Genomic DNA, 27,987 nt, shown 5'->3' with positions numbered 1-27,987 from the left:
ACTTCATCCATTTTATGAGGATTATCAGGATCACAGCAGCAGTGAGGCTCATCGGCATGTTTGTGTTCTCACTCAGGGGTCAGTCCACACCCACCTTCACACTTTTTATCTTAACTACACACCAAGCATCAGCCTCCGAGGCTGAAAGCTGAAGTCAACACTGAAGAACCAAAAACTGCAGTTCCCCTAATGGCCACTAGAGTCTGGCTCCAACAGTGACTCAGTCCCCATAGACTCCCATTATAAAAAGTCCAACTTTACAGCAGAAATAAACATGTTTACAGCCTGGTACAAAGAATGTTTTGTTCTCTAGAGCTAATTTCCTCCTTCATGACAACTGTTTATATGACTCAGCTGTTAACATTTAAAGTTATGTAGAACTGAGGGCATGGCTTTGAGTGACAGGTGGTCTCAGCTCCACACACGTCCCACCTTTGTCCATGTTGGATTCGCTGGGAGATAGGGGTGGAGTCAGGTACTTGCAAGATGGCGAAGGTGGAGCAGCTCACTCTGAGCTTCAGAACCGCTCCCGAGAAAACCTCTGAGTGATGTCATGGAGGCTACGTCCATCTTTATTTAAAGTCTATGACAAACACAACAAAGTTTGTTGTTACACGGACAGACTCAAAACCTCCTTAGTTGTAGTCGCTGCTGCAGTAGGTGTCTCCAAGACCACAATTTGCCATGATGACACACACACACACACACACACACACACACACACACACAGACTCACAAGGTGAAAACAGTACCGGCCACATTCTGTCACTGCTGGTAATCAGACCAGTTTTTGCTGTGACCCCCCTTTGCCTTTAAACCAGCTCCAGTTCTCCTTAGTACACCTGCTCTCAGTTTTTCAGGTTCTTATCACGTAGGTGGTTCCAGCATCTTGGAGAACCTGCCTCAGTTCTGGTTCAAACCGGTTCACTCAGTTCAGTGTAAATCCAGACTCGCACATTTGGAAACAGTATGTGAAATCCAGCTCTGATCATTATCATGGTCTCTTTTTGGAGTGTTGTAACATTTCACTGCTGAAGTCTAGAACCAGAAGAGCTTACTTTATCATTCTCCATCAGCGAAGTGTGTTTCTCAACCTCACTTCATTGCACTTCTTTAAATTCAGTTTGTGAGTTTTCACAGCTGCCGCTCTGTGACGTGACTCTTATCTGACCTTGCGGAGCTCATGTATTGGACCAACTTCCCTTTTTGTACCTCTGTGTGGAGGGGGGGGGTGTGACTGCATGTGTGTGAGGACGAGAGAGATGAGGCTACACAAAGGACAGATTGAGGGAAGAGAGAGAGGCAGTCTGCAGAGTGAAGGAGCGGTGGAGAGACTGAGCTTGCAGCGGAGACGTGTGAACACACACAAAGAGGAGAAACAGGACGCGAGGGGGAGAAGAGGAAGTGAGAGAACCGGAGCCAGGGCCAGAACCAGAACCAGGACCAGGACCAGGACCAGAGGAGACCTGCAGGACAGAAGAGGAGAACCTGATCCTCAGCTCTGAACACGGTCAGTGTTACTTACTCCAGTGTGACATTCAGCTTCTGCTTCAGTTAGTTTCTGAACTAAAAACAGGTTTCATATCAGATGTACTCATTATCTTTGCATATGCAGCTTTTCCCTGCATTTATATCATCCTGTCCACGTGTCAAATATTAGACCTGTAGTGAGGGTGCAGTCCTCGGAGGAGTGGAGCGGTCTGAGTGTTGCATTCAGTGACCTCTCTGTTGGCTCAGAGGAGCAGCTGCCTCACTACTGTTACATAACTTTATGTCTGCTGATTTAATATTTTATATAACAGCAGAACTGAGCTGGGATCAGATTCCTGTCAGTGAATGGATCACACTCTCACACACACACACACACACACACACACACAGGGGTCGTAGAGTCTGAGACCACTTCTTAATTGAATATGATGTGGTTGTCAAAAAAACGCGTTAATTTAATAATGAATATAATTAATTGATAACTTTTTGATAATTGATAATTGATGTTAAAAAAATAAGGTAACGCATTAATCACTCTCTATGATGCTGATGGAAACTTGAGGCAAAGTCTTGTTTATACCAGGTGAACAGGGGCTGCAGGTACCCGACCCACCTGAACCTCAACTGCTTCAATAGAAGAGACACAATTGAAGGAAACCTGAGCCACAGCACAGAGATCAGCTGGTCTGTGACCCAGATTTACTTCAGCCACTGATCCGGAATCAGTTCAGAATCTGAAATGTTTCTCCTTCATTAACACAGTGTGCCTCTAAATGTTTCTGAAACTTTCTCATTATTTCATATGAAAATATCAAAGATATCATGTGAGTTGAAAATGATCTGTTCGCCATCTTATTGAAATGTCTGAACTACAATCATTGTGCATCATTGTGCAAATATTCATTTACATTTTTTACAAGTCACAGAGACGTTGATCCTGAACGCCTCAGTCAAATGTGTTGTTTCAGTTCAACATCCTCTCGCAGCGACTCTCTGGGCTCCTGGTTCATGATCCTGGTCTGGTTTCATACAGAAAACAGTTCACAGCATGTTTATTTACATTAAACCTAAACCTCCATCTGTCACTAATGATAAAGATTCAGTGTCTGAACCTGGACCACAGACAGAACTGTGAACCTCCATCCAGTCCACCCTCCTGGAACTCAACTGTTAATTAATGTTAATTAATGTTTGTTCAGTCGAAACGTTTTATATATATATATATATATATATATATATATATATTTCATATTCATATTATTTATTTCATATATATATATATATATATACTGAGAACAAGTGTTTAACAAGCATGATAACCAAGTTTTGTGTGTGTTTTATCTGGTTGTAACTTCCTGTGTCAGTTGTTCAGTTGTTCTTCGGTGGATTGTCTTAGTTTATCTCTGATCACAGTCTGATCCTGAATCTGACAAGGAAACATTACAGGGTCCTGTTTACACAATGTTATGTTATATTTCATTCATTTATTTTGATCTTCATCGGTCACTACCAAAGCAGCACCTACTCTCCCACATCATAATGCAAAACAATGGAAATCAAAATTTAAAAAAAACTAAAATAAGAAAATAACAACAAAAACAAACAACAGTAAAAAAGAAATAAATAAATAATAACAACAGTCTTTAGTTGGTCATTAAAGACATGAGGATTCTTTCTTTCCTGTGTTTTATTAGAAATATTTTATTGTCTAAAATACCAAATGTCCTGTGCCATCACTTTTTATATTGGAGTAATGGACACAACTTTAAAATCACACCTGCAAGAGGTTTTTTTTTTTACTTCTCTCAGAAGCTAATGCGAGGAAACGTACTGTCATGTACAGAGGAATGAAAAGATGGAATAGTTTGTGTTTTTGAACAGAATTTAAAGATACCAGTTGCTCCACATACAGGATGTGTTTTATTACATAATATCTGACTATATGATCATTAATCACTCAGTCTGAGCGGGACTTCCATGTTCCTCTACAGCATGGAAACTCCTCATTGTTGTTATTAAGATAAGATAAGATATTCATTTATTAATCTCACGGTGGGGAAATTTACAGTGTTACAACAGCAAAGTGAAGAAAGAAAGAAACATCATCTAAAAAGATTAATAATATAATAATATAATATATACGATTAAAAGACTTAGATATAACAAAAGAAAAAATAGCAGCAGATAAGTGAATTCCACACGCTGAGTTACGTTATTGCAAATAGTAATCATCAGTCTTTATAATGAATTCTTGAATTCATTTGAGTGAATTATTGTTTTGTATAACGATGTCATGTTTACTTGAGTTTATCCCGTGAAGAGAGGAATAAACAAACAAATGAATAAATCCATAAATAATCAGTGATGATCAGAGTGCTGTGAACACAGACTCTGATACTGGTTCAGGGTCACATCCTCCGTGGGTGTGAGTGCTCACTCATCTGTTGTTCCACCGGATGATTTGCATCTGAGCGGTTTACACATTTGATTACTCATGAGATAATATTCAAATGATTACCAAGAATTTACACTGACTCCAGCTCATCACACAGAGCACAGGTCAGCAACAGGTAATTAGTCATTGATTAATGTGACTCCTGGATGATGTTCAACTGTGAAAAACTACAGGGTCCATATCAAAGTGTTACATACTGACGGGTCTGTAGTTTAACTTCTTCTCAGCCGTGTGAAGCTGAACTGGAGGAGACAGAGTCAGGTGACAGGCAGCTGAGGGGTGAGGTGAGACCACTGGTCCTGGGTGGGTCCAGGTCACAAGTTAAGGTGCTGCAGAGGTGTGTGCAGGGACTGTCAGCTTCCTTCACTGTAAACTGGGAAAAGCAGCTGACTCTGTCCTGTTGAATCAGAGAAGAGCCAAACCTGGACCTGGAGCTGAAACATGCTGTTGTCTCTCATATTATTGAGAGGCGGAGCAAGAAGCCTTCCTCTTAGATCGAACAGGAACTATGTGGTTTAACTCACACCAAGAAAACCAAAACCACTTCCACCAACATCTAGCGCTGGCAAAGCTTTAGACCGCCTGATAACAGGACATGATTCATCGTTTCAGATCAAGGCCATGTCAGGTTTTGGATTTCTCATTAATTTTTATTTTATTTATTTATTTTTTCAGTTTAGTTTAAATTTGTTTTTAAAGCAGGTTTGTTGCTTTCGTTTGGTTTTTATTAGTCTCAGTGTTAGTTTGAGTTCTTTTGTAATGTGCATGTGTATGTGCATGTGCATGTGCATGTGTATGTGCATGTGTATGTGCATGTGTATGTGTATGTATATGTGTATGTATATGTGTATTTGTCAGGGGTCAGATTGTGTGATAAAAACTAAACCAACCAACATTAACTGTGGATCTGGGCACAACCATGTAAACAGTGGAGACAAGGCGCAGCCTGGAGTGTAAATGTGTGTAGCTGTGTTTCTGAGGTGAGACGCAGGTCGAGTCAGTCTGAAACAATAAACCTGAAAAACTCAACAACTAACAAACCCTGAGGTTTGATTTTCTTCAGATGAGTGAACTGGACCGTCCAGCTGCAGCTCCGTGGCTCATCACTGCAGCTCATTAACAGTGAAATACTTGACATGCAGTTAAAGGACAGAATTTGTTCAAATTTGGCACAAGGATGAACTACACTGTGACATCATAATGTTCTACAAAAACACTTCTGGTCATTGTTCAATACTGTAACTCAGGAAGGGGAGACTCTGGCCATGTTTCCTGATACTTGGTTGGTTGATGGAGGAAACGACTGTAAGGCGGATGTCTTTTTATGTTATTTACTCTGGTAGCTTGTGAGGTCTCTACCACAGAGCTGAGCTGTTGTCTTTAGATTCATCAGCTTCACAGTAACAACAGTAAGAGCTGACTGAGACAAACATTAAGGTTGTGCTTAGATGCGCAGGCAACTGCTTGTGGTCTCAGGCTGTTGGGGGCCCCTGAGGGCCCCTGAGGGCTGACAAATGTTACTCAACAGCAATGTCCCAAATTGTAGCTCTTCCCCCCGAAACAACCAATGGCTGTATGTTAAAACATCTTAAAACCCATTTTTTATAGACTTGCTTTTATATGATGTCGTCCTTTTATTGTCCTTTGACTGTATGTTTTGCCCATTCACTCACAGCTCACTCACGTCTTTATCTGGCTGCTGATTGGTCGACTGCTGCTCTGCCCTGCCCACTGAACACTGCTGTCCAGACAATCAGTGGTAATCCTCTTTACAGTGTGTTGTGCAATGTTTTGATGAGCACTGGGTTTATACTGTGGGTTATTTACAATGTGACAACACTGAAGTTATTTACTTATTTATTTAGATTTTTATTGTTATTTATATGTTTATATGTTGAAAATTCGATGAACGTCAACAGATAGATAGAAGCTGTCATACTCAACATACTGTGTGTGTGTGTGTGTGTGTGTGTGTCCTCAGATGGAGGTCTACAGTGTAACAGTAGCCACTGGTACATCACAGTATTCGGGCACCAACAACTATGTGTTTGTGACCCTGGTGGGCGAGCGAGGGGAGAGTGAGCGCACCCTGCTGGACAACCCTGGACTGGACTTCTGTCGAGGAGCAGTAAGACTCAGCTCCAGTCAACACACAGTTTATCTTTATGTCCTCTTCTTCTTCTGTTTCTTTATTCATGTTTGGTTTGTAGTTTGGAAAGGTATTTTAACTCCACAGTCTGACGATGAAGCTTCGACTCTGACAGTAAGAATTAAAGTGAAACGATGGTTGTTGTTTCCCTTAAAGAAATACAATCCATACTTTTTAATTAAAGGGGCTATTTGTAAGTTTTTCTATTGCTACACAGCTAACGTTAGCATCAGCAGCTGTTTACTTACTGGTCTAGAAGAGGTTAGCATGCTTACCAACTAGCCCAGGTCCAGCAGGCCCATATTATTACTGATACTAAGTCATTGCATTGTCCAGTCTTTTAAAAACAACGATGGCTGAAGGTCTTGGCGAGACTGGTAAGTAATCAGCTGTTAATGCTATGCTAACGTTGGCTATGTAGCAATAACAAAACTTACAAATAGCTCCTTTAAATATCTTATCTGCAACACAGCGGTGAAAAGCAGAGTTGTTACCTTCTGGATCTGAATTACTCAGTCTGGAAAATTTAAGACCTTCAGGACCAGCAACCAGGTTCCTCCTGGTCACCTCAAGTTTAGCAAAAAAACGTGTTACAGGAAAATATACTGTTGCTTTGCAAGTCAGGACCAGAATCTTTGTTTGTCAGCAGCAAGTAAAGGAGTTAGAGAGTGTCAGGGTCCTGCTGAGGGTGAGTAGGACCAGACAGACATAGTGAGGAGCTCTTGATTCACAGATCGATCTGCTAACCGTCACCTGTGGTCATGAGCTTTAGGTAACGACTGAAAGAATGAGATATAAAGTTTCCTACACCGGCAGGCTGAGCTCAGTTGGTGAGTAAGGAGCTCCAACATCAGGACAGAGCTCGGAGTAGATCTGTTGAGGTGGTTTTGTGTTCTGATCAGGATTTCTCCTGGACCTCTCTCAGTGGAGGATTTCCAGGTGCGTCCAAATGTGAGGAAGATCCGGGGGAAGACCCCAAACCCACTGGAGGCTTTACATTATGATTCAGTCAGTGAATCTTTTAGTTTTGAATGCAGCAGTGTTTAGTGTTTGTCAACCTTTCTTTCTCTGTCTTCATCCATCTCCGTCAGGTGGACCAGTACAAGGTGAGCAGCCCCTCCCCTCTGGGTTCTCTGCTCCTGGTCAGACTGGAGAAACAGAGGTACTGGGTGGAAGACAACTGGTTCTGTCGCTACATCACGGTGGAGCCTCCAAGTGGAGACAAAGTCACTTTCCCCTGTTACCGCTGGCTCGTAGGAGACATCAAGGTGGAGGTCAGAGCGGGAACAGGTAGGAAGTGTCATGTTTGCCTTGATGGACACTTTTTTTGTTTGGACATCTGATTCATTTCCTGTTTTATTTTGTTATAGAGTTCCTTGTGTGTCCAGCGTTTTTACTTCCTGTCTTGTGTCCCCCCCCCCTTGTTGATTGTCCGCCCCACCCTAACTTGTTTCCCCTGTGTTCAATCATCCTCGCCTCCCTGGTGTGTATTTAGTCTCTGTGTGCTCCAACTTGTCTTTGTCAGTCTGTCTGTGGACCTGCTTTGTTCTCCAGTTCTGCTCATATTTCTCTCACTCTGTGAAGTTTCTGTTTGTCGTGCTCCCAAGTTCTTGTTTTTGTAAGTTTCTTTCTGTTATTAAAAGACATCTTTTTTCCATATACTCCTTTTTGTTGTCTGCGTTTGGGTTCAGTATTTCAACCAAACGTGACAGGAAGAGATTCAGCTGTTAACATGTTGTCAAGGTGCCTTTGGGCAAAGCTGCCAACCCCTAACTGATCCATTAGCAGCAGCACTTACATTGCAGCCGTGGGGAGAAGGGGGTTGGCTGATCATGAACCTCTGTAGGCCTGAACTGCTGGTAAGAGTCCACTGTCCTGTCTCCTCAGCTAAGACACTGAGGGACGAGTCCATATCTCAGCTGCTGGAGCACAGGAAGACAGAGCTGCAGGAGAGGCAGAAGATTTACAGGTCCAACAACACAACAACAACAACACAATGACACAGCAACAGAACAATAACATAACAACACGACACATCAACAACACAACAGCAACACGGCACAAAGCTTCACCTTCCAGAGGGGATGTGTTAAAGGTTTCATGTGTTGTATTTCTATGGTCCTGTGTGTGTGTGTGTGTGTGTGTGTGTGTCTGTGACAGATGGGTAACATGGGCTCCAGGGATTCCCAGATGTATTGATGCTAAAACGGAAGCAGATTTACCTCAAGATGTCCGCTTTGAAAATGAGAAGAGGAGCGACTTTGAACAGTCCTTACAATTCGCGTAGGTGCTGCACACACACACACACACACACTCACACTGTATAATCACACCTGTATCCTAACCATGTGATGCATCGTTCCTTCTCAACAGCTTGCTGGAGTTGTCTCTGAAGAAGTTGGCCATCAGGTTTGGGAAGTCCTGGAATGACCTGGAGGATTTCAAAAGGATCTTCTGGAAGCTGAAAAGCCCCATATCTGGTGGGTGGCTGACAGCAGCTGATGTCAGCCATGACATACAGCCTCTCATACTGTTTTCTGTTAGTTGATGATAATGTCTGGAAAATCAGGAACACAATGACAATCTATCAATTAAGTTATTAAAGACTAAAGCTGAATTGCTTTACTCTAACATGTGACCTTTGCCCCTTGACCTTTGACCATTAAAATCTAATCAGTTCATTCTTTAGTCCAAATGGACAGTTGTTCTAAATTAGAAGAGATTCCCTTAAGGTGTTCCCTCCGAGATATTGCGTTCACAAGGCTAAAACTGTGTTTTGTGAGGTGATTGTGACCTTGACCTTTGACCTTTGACCATAAGTAGTTCATCCATGAGTCCATGGACCATATGAAGGTAAGTACCAAATTTGAAGAAAATTCCCTCCAAGTGTTACTGAGATATCGCATTAACAGAAATGGGACATACTTGTCCAGTTCTCCCTATATACGTACACACTGTAGGTAAGTACGTTCGTGCGTAGGGACAGACAACTTCAAAACATAATGCCTCCAGTCCTGGCTGTTGCCAACGTGGAGAGAGGTCAGAGGACAATGGACGGACTTGTTGGAGCTGACAGAAAGGCTGCGGTCACTCAGATAACCACTCTTTACAACTCTGCTGGGCAGAGAAGTTTCAGAGTGAACAGCACTTCCAACCTTGAGGTGGATTGACTACAACAGCAGAAGACCACATGAGGTTCCACTTCCTGTCACTCAGACCAGAAACCTGAGGCTGCACAGACTCGCCAACACTGGACAGTTGAAGACCTGGTCTGATGGATCTGGATCTGTGCTGAGGCAGCAGATGGTTGGGTCTGAATCCATGGACCAACCTCTCTTGTGTCAACAGTCCAGGCTGCTGGTGTGATGGTGTGATGGAGTGTTTTCTTCTTAGTACCAATCAATCCTGGTCTGAATGTCTCAGTCTCTCTGAGTATTGTTGCTGACCATGTTCATCCATTCATGGCCACAGTTCACCATCTTCTAATGGCTCCTTCCAGCAGGATCATGCTCCATGTCACAAACTGCTTTCATCAACATGACAATGAGTTCAGTGAACTTCAGATTGGAAGCACAAATCTGCAGAAATCATGAGAAGACCTCATTTTTGTCCCTTGTGGGAGACATGAGTCTGAGACCTCTATTCATACAATCTATTTCAGTCCTACTATTACATCAAGAGGACATCCAGTGATGCCATAGTTGTGGGGGTATGACTAACAGAGCACATGGAATTTCATCTCAAAATGGCAGACATCACAGCTTCCTAATTTTCTGCCAACAAGGTCGGAAAGTGATCAGTTCTTTGTAGATATTATGTTTCTGTAGTCAATTATCATATTGTTTCTTCAATATGAGAGTCTTAACTTCAGTTTAGTAACATTTCAGAAATATAAAGTTATTTCAACCCTTTCAAAACACAACTGTTATTCAGTGTCCTTTGTAGTGAGCAGAAGGACTAACTAACTGTACCTGACCAGGGAAGTTTGCACTTCTCTCTCAAACTCTTTTTTTCTTTTCATTCTTCAGACCTACTTTCTGTCTGTAGTACCATGCCTGTGAGAATAGACTGCCCTAAAGTGTGTGGCATTATGCTCACTTTTGCCTTTGGACATGTCATACAGTCTGGTTTGCTTGAAGCATACTGAGGCCTTTGTCTTTTGAGGTCAAGAACCTATGGTAACCCCAGAGTTAGCTGGCTACTGTTCAGTAGCAGCAGATATGTTGGTCTTCAGTAAACAACTGACACATTTTGACTCAAATGACAAACAGGTAAAGCTAGCAGTTAGCTGGTTTGTCAGTTGAGTGGATAATAACATTAACGGCAGTAGATTGGAACATCTCTGCAGTCAAAGCTGAGGTTCTGCCCCATGTCTGCATTAGCTTCTGTTCCATCAGCCTATATTACACCATGTGTTTTCCCACAGAGGTCATCTATCACCACTCTGTTTCAAGCTAACAGACATTGAATCAAAACCTCAGGTGATGTAGATGTTCAGTGCAAACACAATAAATATATAAGGCTGCTTACACCTCTACAGTAGTTTATACACATTCAGTATCATCGCTCACTCAGTCTATATGTGTTTGACTCAGAGTACTGTATGGAGCACTGGAAGGAGGACTGGTTTTTTGGCTACCAGTGTTTGAACGGCTCGAACCCCAGGATGATCCAGAAGTGCAGGAAGCTGCCAGAGAACTTCCCTGTCACATCAGACATGGTCCAGAGCTCCATGGCTCCGAGGACCAACCTGGACAAAGAACTCAAGGTGGAGAAATCAATACCTCTGTCTATAGAGGCTTTAATGTGCTGTGAAACTGCAGAATGATTTCATATTCCCTCCTCCCTTCATGTCCTCAGTGTGTCTTCTTCTCTCCTGTCCAGGCAGGGAACATCTACTTGTTAGACTACGCCATCATGGACGGGATCCCCACCAACACAATCAAGGGTAAACCTCAGTACATCGCTGCTCCGCTCTGTCTCATGTACCAACACCCAGATGAAGGACTCATACCTGTTGCTATACAGGTATGTATCATTTACACATAGACCAGCACTGACACTGACTGAACTCAACATTGTACTGATGTTCACACAATCACACATGCAGAGTTTATTTATAGTGAAACTTGATTAGTTGTGTTGTTGCAGCAGCTGAGTAGCAGAAAGCATCAAAGTCTGTAGTCTTTAGTTACTGGGAGATGGTTTTAGGATTTTTTTTTTCAGAATTTGTTATTAGAGGGTTAATTTTTTAATGGAAGTCTGACAATATGAAAAACTTAAAAAAGACAAATGCAACCTGACAAAAATGTTGACATAAACTTGAGAATATTGAATGTAAATCTGAGAGAATTGTATAAAGATCAGAGATTAGTGAATTAAGATAAGAGAAAGCTGAATGTAAATACAAGTAAATTAATGAAAATATAAAAGTCTTTCAAAATCAATAAATAATGCAAACATAGGACATATTTAGGAAATTCTCAGAATATAAAAACGTGAGAACATTTTATAAACTGCACTGCACTACACTACACTGCACTGCACTGCACTGCATTACACTATATATCACTGTACTACACTGCACCACACTGCACCACACTGCACTGCACTACACTACATATCACTACACTGCACTACACTATACTACACTACACTGCACTATACTGTACTGCACTATACTGCACTACACTGCACTACACTGCACTGCACTACACTACATATCACTGTACTGCACTGCACTGTACTGCACTACACTATACTACACTACACTACATATCACTGTACTGCACTGCACTACACTGCACTGCACTGCACCACACTACACTACAATATACTACACTACACTATACTTATCTGAACTTAAATGATCTAGGCGTATATGTGTAAAGTTTTAGTTCCCTTTTGTTGGGGACCAGGACTGAGTGTAATAGTTTCCCTTCCTCATCCTCAGCTGGAGCAGACTCCAGGCCTGGACTCCCCCATATTCCTGCCCAGAGACCCACCTTTGGCATGGCTGTTGGCCAAGATGTGGGTGCGTCACTCTGAGTTTCAGGTGTTCCAGCTGCTGTCTCACCTGCTCAGGACTCACCTGGTGATAGAGGTGTTTTGTGTGGCCACTCTTAGGCAGCTGCCTGCGGTACATCCTATATATAAGGTGAACAACCACACCGTCGCTACTAACTAATTATTTCCAGTCTCTTCCACGTGATTTTTTAGCTGTTAAGTTACTGTCAGTGAGACTCAACAGCTGCACAGATGTTTCACATTAAAAAGCCTTCCAGAGAATCAAAGAACATACCCCTCCCTTTACTGGCAGCTTTTAATTTGAAACATCTGCATTGACAGTAGCTTTCTGATTTAAAAAAAAAAAAAAAAGCAAATGGCAAAGTAGAGACAAGTGAAAATAATAAATGCTCTAAACAGTCTTTATGTTAAAAAGGAGAATTCGACATGACTCTGTAGTGATGAAATGATAACAGAGATATTATACTGTGGTTATTCCACCTTCATTAGCAACGCTTTTGTGTTGTTTGTTATTTGTGACTTTGTCATGTGAGAATGTGGTTGTTAGCTCCATGCTGTAGCTAACACAGTCGTGCTGTACCCTGAACAGTTTTATGTCTTCCTGTTGTAGCTCTTGGCCCCTCATCTGCGCTACACTCTGGAGATCAACTGTAGGGGGCGCACCCAGCTCATCTCTTCTAATGGCATCTTTAAGCGGGTGGGTCACTCTGAAACAGAACATGTTTTATGGATGTTAGAACTTATTTGATGTGGACTTGACAAACCTCGGCACAGACTATCATAGTTACCAGGACCTCAACCTCATCACAGTCACAGTATTGATCTTGGATGTCTTGTATTAAACACTGTTGATGATTACAGTGATGTTTGTTTGTTATCACTGTGGTGATGATCGTGTGTGTGTGTGTGTGTGTGTGTGTGTGTGTGTGTGTGTGTGTGTGTAGGTTGTGTCCACAGGTGGTGATGGCCTGTTGATTCTGGCTCAGAGGGAGTACAAGGTGCTGACCTACCGCTCCCTCCAGCCCCACAAAGATTTTGCTGACAGAGGAGTGTCCCAGCTCCCAAAGTATTTCTACAGAGAATACAGTCTGATGCTCTGGGACGCCATACACAGGTAGACAGCACACGCCATGCTCATATTAACATGGCATACTCAAACTCATACTAACACGCCATGCTCATACTAACACGCCATGCTCATACTAACACACCATGCTCATATTAACATGGCATACTCAAACTCATACTAACACGCCATGCTCATACTAACATGCAAAGTCATACTAACATGTTATGCTGATACTAACAAGCCATGCTCATACTAACACGCCATGCTGATACTAACACGCCATGCTGATACTAACACGCCATGCTGATACTAACACGCCATGCTGATACTAACACGCCATGCTGATACTAACACGCCATGCTCATACTAACACGCCATGCTCATACTAACACGCCATGCTCATACTAACACGCCATGCTCATACTAACACATGGGAAACTGACAGGAGCAGATATGATCTGTGATGATGACTGACAGGACCGGAAAAAAAGAACCTTAATCATGTCAATAATCCTGTGTTGTCTAAAAATACTCCTTGAATACTTCCTCAGCAGTTTCATATCACAGCTGAATTAATATCTTTTATTTGATTAACTTTTTTCAGTTGAATATAATCAGTGGCACATGAACTGGAACTTTCAGAGCCTTAACCTTCTCGTCTGAGGAAGCTGGAATATTAAGATTGTGAATGAACTGTTTATATAAACTTTAATGAAAAGAGATATCAGAATAAAATACACCATAAGGTCTAGATCCTTCAGTCCTCCCAGGGATCAACAGCTACACTGAGGGATCCTGGCGTAGTTGATACTGTACGTCTTTCTGTATCTTGGTTTAAGCAGTGTCTTCTTGATTCTCCCAGCAGAGGTCGACAACATCTGACATGGTCAAACCCTTCTCATCAGATATTTAGAGTTCACTAACTGAATCTAACTCTTCCCTCAGTTTTGTTTCAGGTATGGTGGACCTGTTCTACCAGTCAGACCCCGACATGCAGGAGGACCAGGAGCTCCAGGCCTGGATCAGAGACATATCACAGGAGGGCTTCACAGAGCTCCCCAACTTTGGTGAGTCATTAGTATCCTGTATCTTCATCCTTAATACTTGACACAGATCAGCGATGATGAAGTCATGTAAAGCATTTAAAATGGGATAGTTCACACTAAGAGCCGATGATGTATTGCGTGTACAGGATGTGTATCTTCTAGCTGATGAGGGTTTATTTCAGGTCTGCCCAGTATGCTCAGCACCAGAGAGGAACTGTCCACCCTGCTGACGGTGGCCATCTTCACCAGTACAGCCCAGCATGCTGCCACTAACAACGGACAGGTGCTGAACACACACACACACACAGTGACTGTGAATCTGCATGAATGAACTGGACTGATTTTAATTCAGGAAGGGATCGGCCCCTCGTGACTACTCATTTATTATTTTAGTTTGACTGGTGTGCCTGGGTCCCCAACACCCCCTGCACCATGAGGCAACCCCCACCAACAGACAAGGATGCTGTTACCATGGAGATGATCATGGCCACCCTTCCTGACGTCAGCCAGTCCTGTGTGCAGATGGCGATCACATGGCATCTGGGGCGAGCGCAACCAGACGCTGTGAGTCATTTTCTCAATAAAAAAGGAAATATTAAAAACACAAGTGTTTATGCAGAACATTATGATGTCACAGTGAAGTTGACCTTGGACCTTTTGGATATAAAATGTAATCACTTCATTTTATCCTTCCTCCCTACACATTTGTGTAAAATTGTGTCATAATTAGCAATGAATATGTTTTCTGAGGTCACAGTGACCTTGACCTTTGAGCACCAAAGTCTAATTAGTTCATCTTTGAGTCCAAGTGAAAGTTTGTGCCAAATGTGAAGAATTTCCCTCAAAGACATTTAGAGATGTCACATTCAAGAGGCCAAAACACATATTGTGTAAACGTGTTCATCTGTAGCTCTCTAACTACAGTCCCACCTCGTTTGTCTGGGTTTGCTGAGCCCTGAGGGGAGCTGAGCCCTGAGGGGAGCTGAGCAGCGGTGCCCTGGGGTTTTATAGTGGGTGTGTGGTTTCTACCTCTTCACTGAATGCAAATATGTCTCAGGGTTGAAAGGCAGAGCCTCAAAGAGGGTTAACCGATAGTGAAGCCTGTTTGAGGGCTACTTATGTACTCATAGAGCTGGAGTCTCATTACCAGTGGCTGTAAAACCACTGCTAGTATTCATCACAGCACATATTCACAAACATTATGGTCATAGAAGCCATAGTTGTTGACTTGACCCCCCCCCTTACTCCCATGTCTTCTTCTGCCCAGATTCCTTTGGGCCAGTACACGGAGCAGCACTTCACTGAGGGCCGGGCTGTGGAGCTGATCGATGGGTTCAGAACAGAGCTGAAAGAAATCGAGGACCACATCCTGAGTCAGAATGAAGGACTGGAGCTGCAGTACCTGTTCCTCCTGCCGAGCCGCATCGAGAACAGCATCACCATATAGAAACACAGACCAGTCAGAGCAAGATTCATTTTGATTTTTCTGTTTTATTTTCATTCATTCATTTTTTTATTCATCAGTTTTTTAGAAAAAAAAAGATTGTAATTGCATCTACTGTGATTCAATGTTGTAAAAATAAAAAACAAACATTTTCTACAAGTCAATGATTAGACATTTATGATTTGTATGACATTTTGTTATTGAACAGGTAGTGTTGGTGCACCAGGAGAAGGTTGGCTGGTTTTCATCATTTCATTATGTTACTTAAGCAACAGATGATAGTGATATGTTCAGAAGCTGGGAAGTCTGGGACATGATTCAGGTTTGAAATATGAGGACTTGAGGACAACAACTCCAGATAAACTGAGAGCCAGTTTTGAAGAAATGGCAAATTCAGTCCTGCATATCTACAGTCCAACAGCTAGCTCACAGATCCTACTGAGACACAACCAGAGACCATGAACTACAGAGAAAACTATTTAACAACTTCATCTAATGACTAATATTACAGTCACAACTGGATACTGGTAACAATCTGAAATACATTCTCTTGTACAGTACAGTAAGTACAGACAAAATAATTTACAATATTTAAATACTCTGACAAGAGGAATCATTCAGACTCTGGAGAACAACTGAAATCTTCTGCAATCAAATAATTAAAGCACTTATTTTCAAAATTAATCTCATCCTAAATATGAAGGTGCAGAAGATTCATGTCTCACAGCATCCACTCTCCTTCATGAGGAGATTTAAACCCTGAGACAGAGGCAGCTCAGAGAGCAGGTGATACCCTTCTCCTCCTGCTGCTGGGAGCTCGCCAGTCCAGCAGGTGGCACTAGTGCACCAGGTACGCCTGAGGAACAACAAATTAATTACATATGAGTACAAATTAACAATCCTTATTTTAATCCATCTCTTAATCATCTGATCATCACAGATTATACTGATTCGGGATGGATTTCAAATAGTTTGAACAATAACATATAGTTTGTACAGTCCACCATGTTCCTGATGTGTGGTGTAGTAAACACTTGAGCCTGGGCAGCTAGTGGAGCTTTAAATCCAGACAGACAACAGGACTGAGTGACCTGGTGGTGACCTTCCTGACAGATGACTCTCTAACATGAACATGTGTTTCTGCTGGTCATCATCATCATGATGAAGATAAAATTACATCATGTTAAAAACAGCTGTGCTTCAAACTAACTTTACTGGATCATACCTCATTGTCTCTACTTTAAACTCAGGCCTGCTACAGCGATACCCGCATGAAGACACACCTCTACGGGTGTATTCTGGGTGAACCTGTCCTCTCTCATCTATGTCATTCACTGATTGGACACTAAACTCATACTCACCTTCTTTTGGTTGAGCCTCATCTGGCAGCAGGAGAAAGCCCCAACCAGGATGTAGACAGCAGCTGCTATGAAGCAGTTGTAGCCCACCTTGTTGTACAGCTCATAGATCCTCTGTGGGTAGTCACTGTGGAGACAAACAAACACACCTCACACTCAACACTGTCCAAGTCACTTAGTTCACCCAAAGAACCAGAAAAACTTTATTGATCCCTGAAGAGATATACAGTGGGGCAAAAAAGTATTTAGTCAGCCACCAATTGTGCAAGTTCTTCCACTTAAAAAGATGAGAGAGGCCTGTAATTTTCATCATAGGTACACTTCAACTATGAGAGACAGAATGGGGGCAAAGAATCCAGGAAATCACATTGTAGGATTTTTAATGAATTAATTGGTAAATTCCTCTGTAAAATAAGTATTTGGTCACCTACAAACAAGCAAGATTTCTGGCTCTCACAGACCTGTAACTTCTTCTTTAAGAGGCTCCTCTGTCCTCCACTCGTTACCTGTATTAATGCCACCTGTTTGAACTCGTTATCAGTATAAAAGACACCTGTCCACAACCTCAAACAGTCACACTCCAAACTCCACTATGGTCAAGACCAAAGAGCTGTCAAAGGACACCAGAAACAAAACTGTAGACCTGCACCAGGCTGGGAAGACTGAATCTGCAATAGGTAAGCAGCTTGGTGTGAACAAATCAACTGTGGGAGCAATTATTAGAAAATGGAAGACATACAAGACCACTGATAATCTCCCTCGATCTGGGGCTCCACACAAGATCTCACCCCGTGGGGTCAAAATGATCACAAGAAGGTTGAGCAAAAATCCCAGAACCACACGAGGGGACCTAGTGAGTGACCTGCAGAGAGCTGGGACCAAAGTAACAAAGGCTACCATCAGTAACACACTACGCCGCCAGGGACTCAAATCCTGCAGTGCCAGACGTGTCCCCCTGCTTAAGCCAGTACATGTGCAGGCCCGTCTGAAGTTTGCTAGAGAGCATTTGGATGATCCAGAAGAGGATTGGGAGAATGTCATATGGTCAGATGAAACCAAAATAGAACTTTTTGGTTGCTTTGCATCCAAAGAACACCATACCTACTGTGAAGCATGGGGGTGGAAACATCATGCTTTGGGGCGGTTTTTCTGCAAAGGGACGAGGACGACTGATCCGTGTCAAGGGAAGAATGAATGGGGCCATGTATCGTGGGATTTTGAGTGAAAACCTCCTTCCATCAGCAAGGGCATTGAAGATGAAACGTGGCTGGGTCTTTCAGCATGACAATGATCCCAAACACACGTAAGAAGCGTTTCAAGGTCCTGGAGTGGCCTAGCCAGTCTCCAGATCTCAACCCCATAGAAAATCTTTGGAAGGAGTTGAAAGTCCGTGTTGCCCAGCGACAGCCCCAAAACATCACTGCTCTAGAGGAGATCTGCATGGAGGAATGGGCCAAAATACCAGCAACAGTGTGTGAAAACCTTGTGAAGACTAACAGAAAACGTTTGACCTCTGTCATTGCCAACTAAGGGTATATAACAAAGTATTGAGATGAACTTTTGTTATTGACCAGATACTTATTTTCCTCCATAACTGGCAAATAAATTCTTTAAAAATCAGACAATGTGATTTTCTGGAATTTTTTTTTCTCATTTTGTCTCTCATAGTTGAGGTATATCTATGATGAAAATTATAGGCCTCTCTCATCTTTTTAAGTGGAAGAACTTGCACAATTGGTGGCTGACTAAATACTTTTTTGCCCCACTGTAATTAGTTAAATTTACACAACATAAACGTGATGTTTTCAGTGGAACACTGGTGATGTCATCAAGAGCTAAAGTAGAACGCTGGTGATGTCATCAAGAGCTACGGAAGAACACTTGTGCTGTCATCAAGAGTTACAGTAGAACGCTGGTGATGACATCAAGAGCTACAGTAGAACACTGGTGATGTCATCAAGAGCTACAGTAGAAGTATATCGAGGTCATTCTGAGCTACAGTAGAACACTGGTGATGTCATCAAGAGCTACAGAAGAACTATTACGAGGTCATATGAACACTGATGATGACATTAAGAGCTACAGTAGAACACTTGTGATGTCATCAAGAGCTACAGAAGAACTATTACGAGGTCATATGAACACTGATGATGACATTAAGAGCTACAGTAGAACACTGGTGATGTCATCAAGAGCTACAGAAGAACTATTACGAGGTCATATGAACACTGATGATGACATTAAGAGCTACAGTAGAACACTTGTGATGTCATCAAGAGCTTCAGCTGAACACTGGTGAAGAGTCCACAACTCCTGCTCGTCTTGACCATGTGCAAACTTGCACTTTTCATGTACATATCGTGTGTATTGTGTATATTGTATTTATTAGTGTATATTTGGTATATTTTTGTTGTATATTTCCATATATGTTTATTCTATAGATGTTTATTTTTCTGCTGTGGTAAATTAATTTCCCAGTTGTGGGATTAATAAAGTTAATCTAATCTAATTAAAAGCTACAGTAGAACACTGGCGATGTCATTAAGAGCTACAGTAGAAGTATAACGAGGTCATATGAACGCAGGTGATGTCATCAAGAGCTACAGTAGAACACTGGTGATGTCATCAAGAGCTACAGTAGAACACTAGTGAAGTCATCAAGAGCTACACTAGAAGTATAACTAGGTCATATGAACACTGATGATGACATTAAGAGCTACAGTAAGAGGCCTCTAACCCACTGGGACAACCTGTACAGATGTTTTACTGCTCATCTGTTTCTTATGTTGTTGTTCTATTCTATAAAGCGTACTCCATCTCATAGTAATGATGAAAGTTTCCTAATCAAACTGTTCTTCATATAAACTTTAAGTGTCTTCACCTACAGCATCACTCCGCAGTGTCAGCAACTGGAGCAGAAAACAGAGACAGAACAGAAGAGCTCACCTGAGCTGACAGGACAATGAGGGCTGATCACACTGAAGTGGTCCTATATGACCCATCAACTACACCACATAGAAAATACAGTTTGACTAATACTGGTTTTTGAGGATGATACTGATGTGATGACTGTGGAACAGCTAATAGTGTAACACAAACAACCACTGTTGATATAGATGCTACAAACTGAGACATTTTACAGTGTGGACATTGACTCGTCAGCGACCTCTAGTGGACAAACTGTTGTGTTTTTTAAATGACCTTAAAACCTTAGTTGGTATTTCTGTACTGCACATAACACATTGTTATATCTTAAAATTATATAAACCTATGTATGGGTGCAACTCTAACAGGTCTGTGACAGTTATGAAGCCTTGGTGCAGCTGCAGAGATCTGGGGTGAAGTGTTACAGTAGAAACTTACTCTTGGTGGATGTCGTCAGGTGCGGGCACATCCTCAATCAGTGTGGCTGAATGTACACTGAAGAAGATCCCGAGCATGGCCTGAGAGAGGAGAGGGACACAGGTAAACCAGGGCTGCAACAGTCAACATTAACTCACACTGTAGATTAAAGTGGAAATGAACTGAGACGCAGTCAAAGTAATATGCAGCTATATGATCACCAGATATTATTAAATTCTTTGAAAACAAGAAGAGTCTCCTTCGACATGTATTTGAAGTTATTGGTTCACAGTAACTTCTGATGATCTGGTTTACAAAGCTGTGAGCCTGGAGACCACATAACTACACACCTGTGTCTACTAACAGTCTCATCAGAAACAGTGTTATCTGATTTTTTTCTCATTAAAAAAAATTATGAAACCGAATATGAATAAAACAGGTGTAAAAATAATATGACAAAAAAAGTTGACATTTTTCCTTCATACTGTATGTCATATTTCATTGCACCAAATTAACTTGAACAACTAGCATTTTTTTTAGGCGCAGCATTTAACTACTATATACAGGCACTATATATGATATATAATAGTAAGTAGTAAAGTAAAAGTAAAGTAAGTAAAACAAAACACATGAATAAAATAAGGTCATAAAATTAGAATTGACTAAAGTACAAAATAAATAAATAAAATAAAAACATCATAATAAAATCACAATCCAGTAACATCTCTAGCTATGTGGCTGAAACAGACTCAGAGAAAAGTTGATTCAAGTTTATGTCACTTTATAGCTGTAGTTTGTGCTGCTGCTGAACTGTATAGTGACATGTTGTATATTTTTATTTTGTTGAGTCATGTGTACCTGGGGTCTGTTCCAGAAAGCAGGTTTAACAAGCCTGAATCTGAACTCTGAGTGAACATCAAATCAGGATAGTCATCTCCCTGCATAACCTCCTTTAAATTAATGTCTGTGATATTATTTTTGATACAGGCAGCATAAATGAGGAAATGAAGTGCTCTGTCAAACAGCTTCTTCAGGTTTCACAGAGACCCAGTCCTAATGTCCCCCCTCATGGATTCACAGACTCTGAGATCCATGAGGTCTTTGGACTGTCCCACTGTAAAACCATCAGGTGCATGAAGGCTCGCTATCAGACTGTCTGTAATTCTGCCCTGAATGTATTACAGCCATGATTTAATGATTAAACACGGGGTTACCGTGGTTACCAGGGAAAGCCCGGAAGTGTAATGGAAGGTAAATAACCACCATAAAACAGAACAACAAAGAAGAAAGAAGAACAGTTAACAGACAAGCACGAGAGTAACGAATCCAAACGTTAACGAGTTTACATGTGAGTATAAGGACAGAGCTCAGTGGTATCTCACAATCTCAACTGTGTGTAGTTCTGTCCTGTGACGACATGACGGTGAGTTCAACATACGTTCATCAGCGAAGAGAGGAAGTAACTGAAGTATAATCATGCGCCAGGCGAGCAATTTAACTGAACAGGCCCCATTTTTAGATCCGGTATCCAAATCTCATAATACATCCATAAGTAAAATCAAAAGTCCCAAACCACAATTGTACGCAACAAGTTTTAACCTCATCAGAGTAACGTGATATGTCAAACAGTGCTGTTACATTTCTCGTTATACCATTATGAGCCACTGCAGTCTCTCACACTGTGAGGGTTTGTAACCTGGGTTTGTAAGGAAAACCTGCCAGTGAGCAGGTTAGCTAACTGGTTAACAGGTTATTTCACAGAGTCAGTTAACGTGGTAACTGGTTAACAGGTTAGCTTCACAGAGTTAAAATTACCTTAGTCTCTGGAACTGAAAACCCAGGCTTTCCCTCATCTCAGAGTTCTCACTAAACCCACTCTCTGGAACACCCCCCTGTTCTGTATCTATGGAAACGAAAGTTCGATCGCCGGGAATAAAAAAAGAGAGAAGACACTCACCAACATTATCACCCCCCACGTGCTCAGTACAATCCCGCATGCGGCGCATTTAGGTCCACAAATGAGCCCGCGCATTATTAATGTAGAACATGAAAAAGGAGAGAGCGACAAACTGCTGCTCCAACTCAGGTCAAACTTCTGTCACGTGTCCAATCAAGTGTCTGAGACTGAACCCCGGAAGTTTCCAGGATGTCGAAAGAGTCACGTTTAAAAAGTTAGATGATTGACTTAAAAAATCAAATATGAAAACAGGAAGTTAGTTCAAACATATATTTATTTAATGATTTGAATGAAACACGTCAGACTTTTATAATAACAGCGCGTCCTCTTCCAGGTGTTTTAAAACTTTTCACGTAAATTATCTTCATGTAAATATGAGAAAAGTCATGTGACTTTCCTCTCAATGACCGTGACGTAATGCTTTGCTGCGTTCTGGTCCTGTTGGAAATACAAACTCCCACACAGCCCAAACAGAAACAACATACAGTTCTGTCTTTAGTTGATCTTAGCTCTGTCTGATGCCTGTAGATGTGTTGGTCTATTTAAAACATGTTGTTGTTATGTGTTGTAAGTATTTAAAAAAAATCAGAGTCCTCAAAGGTGCAGGAGGCCAAAGGTTCCCCTCTATCTGGTGGTACAAAGACAAAGTGGTGCATCCAGTCTCGTTCTTATTGTGCTATAAAAACATCTAGTTCCCTGTTTTTTTCCAGGAAGCTACTCATGAACAGCTGACAAAGAGGTCTTGAAATTGGGACTCTTTGGGGACATTTAGGGGAAGTATGAAAGCTTTACAAAGAGCTGATGATATTAATTTGTTTTATTTATTTTTAACACAGCCAACAGACAATAAAGTTTGCTTCAAATGTGCCAGAATGAACCAAATAAGTGTGATTTTCAACTGAAATCTCCATCATCCCTCCAGAGCTCCACAAACAGAGAATCTATGACTAAAACACTGAAGCTTTTCTGGAGACTGAACCAGAACCAAGAGTAGTCTGTGGTTTCTGTTTCATCTAACATAAAATGACAAACATACATCTCATGTAGGCCTGGATGAATACAACCCTTTTTTTAATCTTGACCAAAGATCTAAGAACAAAACACTCCAGGACCGATGGAAACAGAAGTACACCCAGGAAGTAAAAATCATTGTTTGTGTTCCCACTGCATCAGAGGAGCTGTGAAGATCTGACCAATCAAATCAGACAGTGGTTGATAAAATAATTTTGACAAAGAAACAACAAAGCAAAGTCAGACTATTGTTGTTGTCCTGGTACTGAGAGGGATCAAACCCAAAATGATTTCTAACTGGTGCAAAGATAAAGAATAGCCTACTTTAAATATCAGCAACTTGTCTGGATTATGGATTATAATAGTGTAAACATTCCTCCTTTTACCAAAAAATACAAAATGTTTGATCAAAAAGAACAACTGTAAATGTAAAGCTTCTGGTCCCAAGCCTGGAATTATCAAAAGGGATAATCCTCTAGGGACCATGAACATCAATTTGTTGATCCAAGAAGATCCACCTCAGTTCCTCTTTTGTTGAGACCACTTGCAGTTAGATTGTTAAGAATTACTGTAGCATTGGTGGCGCAATTATAACCAGGATTCATTGTGTAACATCTTCAGCAGCACCAGAGCCTCTGTGGATTTGATTTTTGATTTAGCTTCATCTTTTAAGACGATGAAAACAGGCACTTGGCAGATGAATTGCGTGGTATACATTGTATGTGTACATTGTATTGTAATACATTAGAAGCTTAGAGCAATGTTAAGCATATAGTTTGTTGCAACAATAGTCAGTGCTGCTTTGTTTTTCTGTTGCTTGGTGGAGGGTAGCCATGGTTTACACAATAGTATGTTGTTTTGTATATTATTTCCAGATGTTTTATCCTGTGAAGTGTAGTCAAAGACACATTCATCACACTGGTGGACAATAAAGTCACTGCACTGCAGTGTAAAACATCATATTATAAGGAAAACACAGCCTTCTCTGGTCTGTTGTCACATGTAGAAATTGAATGGCTGCTGTAAGTCCTGCAGACCACCAGATGTCGCTGTGCTGCGTGCTGAGTTCAAAGACCTAATCTTTAAATCTTTTTGCGAGGCAAACACCTCTTAAAAAACCTTTAATATTACTGATTTACACGACTTTAATGTACGTCTTTACCTCACCCCTCCTTAAATATTTATTTATTTTTGAATGAAACTGCCTCTCTGCATTATAAGTAATTTGTGTCCTTTTATATTTTCATTAGCTCTCATTGGGTTTCCTCTCATTTTCTTGTACATGTATTACTGTCTGCAGGTGTTTTTTTAAATACATATTAAAAAATAAATCCCATTTCTATTGCAAGTGGACGTAAATCTCTCATGTAAAGGACACAATGAAGTTTATTAGTAAACAGGAGTTCCGAGGGGACAGTGAAGGCAGCAGCAGCCTCTTGTTGTGTTCAGGGGCAGCAGTGGCCTGTTGTCGCCGGTGGAGATGTGATACAGTTGTAGATTAAACTTTCCCTTCAGTATGCTCCGGTGTGTTAACGGGCTGCTCTTCTCCAGACACCTACACTAGAGGCAGAGGAAGAGCCGGGTTTCCAGCTGCTCTACGGCGGGAGGAGCTCCCGATGCTACTTAGCTTCACTGTTAGCATCTTAGCAGCCGCTCCGTCAATTGAAGGCATCACTGTTCCCGCTCATAGACTATAACCAGTCTATGACAGCAGCAGAATGACCTCAGCCTCCACAAAAGTAAGTTCTCTTCATGTGAACCACTCAGATGTGGTCTGACAACGTTTCCCGGGCTGGACAGTGTCTTGGTCTGTGGCTCGAGCACCTCACAGTTTCCCGCTGCTGCTCGCGAGAGCAGTGGATCTGAGGTCGCGTTAGTTCTTAGAGGTGGATTCAGGAGAGTCAGAGAAAATGATATGGTCTAGATCAATATTTAACTGATCATTTCAACTGACCATGTAATGTTAATTAATATAATTAAAACGAATATCAATGAATTAATAAGCAGATCTGATCAGTTTTCAGTCATAACTTCTTCATATATTATATGTAAAAAAGTATGTGGACACAGCTGTCCAGATGTTGGTCCTGGTTTGGTCTTGGTTCAAACTCCAGTGTGCAGTGATGCTGTAGATGGTGGTGAGAGTCCAGCTCAACATGATCTGCCTCCCTGCTCAGATCCAGATCCACGCAGAAACAGTTTCCCAGTTTGCGGTGGGAGAACCTGACTAAACCTGACTGACAACCTCGTCCAACACCTTATTAATGATCTGGATCACCGACCCAGTATTAATGTTGGACTTCACTGATTCTCTTGTGTCTGAATGAGTTCAAATTCCTGCGGCTGGTTTAACATCTGGATGAATGGCTGAAACCAGAGGACTGCAGGCTGTTATAGCAGCATGTTAATGGGCATGATGTCAGAGTCACATGACTGTTCAAGTGTCTACATACTTTGAGTCATGTAGGGAATCTGATTCTATGTCATGTGTTAATGTCCTGATGAATAATACACACTCTCTCTTTCTGTGTGTTTGTGTGTGTGCGTGTTTCAGGTTGGAGAGATCTTCTCTGCAGCTGGAGCTGCCTTCACCAAACTAGGAGAGCTCACCATGCAGCTGCATCCAGTGGCAGACTCCAGTCCTGCAGGGTAACACACACACACACACACACACACACACACACACACACACACAGCTGCAGTCGACTCAGTCACAGGAACATTAAATACTCAACATGTCCTAACAGTTCATTCATTGGTTCAGTCCTTACTTATAAAGCATGGTCCAATGAGAGCAGATCCAAATGGAATCCAAAATGAATCCAACAGTAAGACAAATATTAAAATTTTAGGACTGTAAACTGGTGCTCCATGATATGCAAAAAAATCATATTGTGATTATTTTTACAGGTATTGTGATATGCGATTTCAGTTGCAATGGTTGCTTTTGCATTTTCATTTTCCCTGAAATAATATAAAGATGATGATAATGTGGTTTTTGTTGTCTTGCGCCAAACAAACATGTTCCTGTGTAGGCCAGGGCGTCTCTGTAGCACCACAACACTTACGGTGCTAAAAATGCACAACAATGTTGTGATACATTTTACCTTTATCAAAAAAATTGCATTAGCGTTAAACCAGCATTAAACCAGTGAACAACATTTAACCAGTGTTAAACCAGCTTTAAACCAGTGTTTAACCAGCATTAAACCAGCATTAAACCACTGTTACACAGGATCCCAGTTAACCTGGAGGATCTGCAGCTCTCTTATCTGACCAGCGTAAACCTGCTGAAGTTCATCCACCTGTAGTCCTAACTGCAGGAGACCTCGGACTGAGACTCTCCTGGATCGAGTGACGCACTGACTCTGTCTGTACTGCAGAGGAGAGGACAGATAGTTGGGCTGTTCTCCTACAAGTGAATTATAAATGCAGACTGAGGAGTACAGGTGCCCTCTGACTGACAGACTACAGTCCTGTACAAGTCATATGAGACATATACAGAGTGAAGTGAGGATGGTAGAGTGCTTGTGAATAACAGGGACTTTAAGCAACTTCATGAACTCTCCTGTTCACCAGCAACTAACGTCAGTTCAGTTCCCATCTTCCCTCCAGTGGTCAAACGAAGAACACGGTGAAGAGGAAGCTGTATGAGGACGTGGCTCTGCCTGCTGCAGATGGGCCCAAGAAGGTCGTCAAGAAAGCCACGGTTACTGTTGCCATGGCGACACAGGGCACTCCAACCATCATCTCTGTGCCCACAGCTCAGGTTGTCATGCCTTCAGGACTACAGGGTCCCCCCTCCAACCAGCCCCCCCTGAAGAAACAGAAGACTGCAGGTGAGTCCAGCATCAAACCACCCCCTACACCCACCTGATATTTATAATTTTTTTTCCAATGTTCACAAATAGTTCTAAAAATGTTCATCTTTTGTGTGTGTGCACGTGTGTAGATGTGACCCTCAGTGCTCTGAATGACTCAGATGTCAACAGTGATCTTGTGGACATTGAGGGACTGGGTGAAGGATCCAACTCCAAGAAACTCAACAACTTTGATCAAGGTGAATCCTGAACATCTGAACACATGAAGCAGTTCTGAGTAGAGCAGAGAGCAGAACACCACACTGTGTTTGTTTCCAATCAAAGATCCACTGAACATCCAAAACTGTGAGGAGTTCAAACCTGACATCAGTAGTTTCTGATTGAAGTTTCTCAACAACATTTATCAATTGACGTTTTTATTTTGTCAAAGACACAAAAAAAATCTGGAAGAAAGAGCATGAAAAACATCACCAGATGTTTTGAAGGAAGGATGGTGTTTGTTAGAGACTAAAGAGTCACATGACAATCCATATTTACGGTGACTGTGTCACATGGCAAAAGCAGCACTGTTAAAAAGGCTTAAAGCTGCTGTGTGTTTTTATGTCATTACTCTGATGCACAGACACAGTTGCTTTAATTCTAATAGTTTGTACATGTTAACATTTGCCACAACACAGTATATTTTATTTACACAAACCAACAATGACTGCAACTGTCTAGCGAGTGTCTGTCTGCCTGCCTGCCTGTGTGTGTGTGTGTGTGTGTGTGTTTGTTTGTGTGTGTGTGTGTGTGTGTGTGTGTGTGTGTGTGTGTGTGT

General features: G+C 41.7%; 3 protein-coding genes across 4 annotated transcripts in view; 2 read left to right on the top strand and 1 right to left on the bottom strand.

The window, feature by feature from the left end:
* The first annotated feature begins 1,257 nt into the window (after positions 1-1,257).
* Positions 1,258-15,845, top strand: alox12 (arachidonate 12-lipoxygenase). Its single transcript, XM_023423894.2, has 16 exons — positions 1,258-1,510; positions 5,622-5,705; positions 5,928-6,074; positions 7,187-7,385; positions 7,983-8,064; positions 8,256-8,378; positions 8,469-8,575; positions 10,691-10,863; positions 10,980-11,123; positions 12,049-12,252; positions 12,733-12,819; positions 13,067-13,236; positions 14,137-14,258; positions 14,420-14,520; positions 14,631-14,801; positions 15,505-15,845. Exons 3-16 carry the CDS (start codon positions 5,928-5,930, stop codon positions 15,682-15,684), a joined length of 2,010 nt encoding a protein of 669 aa, XP_023279662.1. The 5' UTR covers positions 1,258-1,510; positions 5,622-5,705; the 3' UTR covers positions 15,685-15,845.
* rnaseka (ribonuclease, RNase K a) lies at positions 15,713-22,507 on the bottom strand. Its single transcript, XM_023423895.2, has 4 exons — positions 22,339-22,507; positions 20,403-20,482; positions 17,043-17,166; positions 15,713-16,537 (listed from the first exon to the last, which is right to left on the bottom strand). The coding sequence occupies exons 1-4, from the start codon at positions 22,411-22,413 to the stop codon at positions 16,520-16,522; spliced, it is 297 nt and encodes a 98-aa protein (XP_023279663.1). The 5' UTR covers positions 22,414-22,507; the 3' UTR covers positions 15,713-16,519.
* Positions 22,508-24,767: 2,260 nt separating this feature from the next.
* LOC111668012 (BPTF-associated chromatin complex component 1) overlaps positions 24,768-27,987 on the top strand; it is a 5,122-nt gene continuing 1,902 nt past the window's right edge. The window contains exons 1-4 of one of the 2 annotated variants that reach the window (XM_023423935.2): positions 24,768-25,088; positions 25,904-25,998; positions 26,965-27,188; positions 27,302-27,409. In XM_023423935.2, the coding sequence (XP_023279703.1) occupies positions 25,068-25,088; positions 25,904-25,998; positions 26,965-27,188; positions 27,302-27,409 (448 nt within the window). In that variant the 5' untranslated portion in view covers positions 24,768-25,067. Of the gene's footprint in view, positions 25,089-25,903; positions 25,999-26,946; positions 27,189-27,301; positions 27,410-27,987 lie in introns of both variants that reach the window. The other variant, XM_023423934.2, reaches the window with a different exon arrangement.

The sequence above is a fragment of the Seriola lalandi genome, unplaced genomic scaffold (assembly GCF_002814215.2).
Source record: "Seriola lalandi dorsalis isolate HSWRI2012SDOR001 ecotype SW California unplaced genomic scaffold, Sedor1 jcf7180002054694, whole genome shotgun sequence".
Classification (NCBI taxonomy): Eukaryota; Metazoa; Chordata; class Actinopteri; order Carangiformes; family Carangidae; genus Seriola; species Seriola lalandi.
Note: the sequence above shows the minus strand (reverse complement) of the source record. Positions and strands in the feature narration are given on the sequence as shown.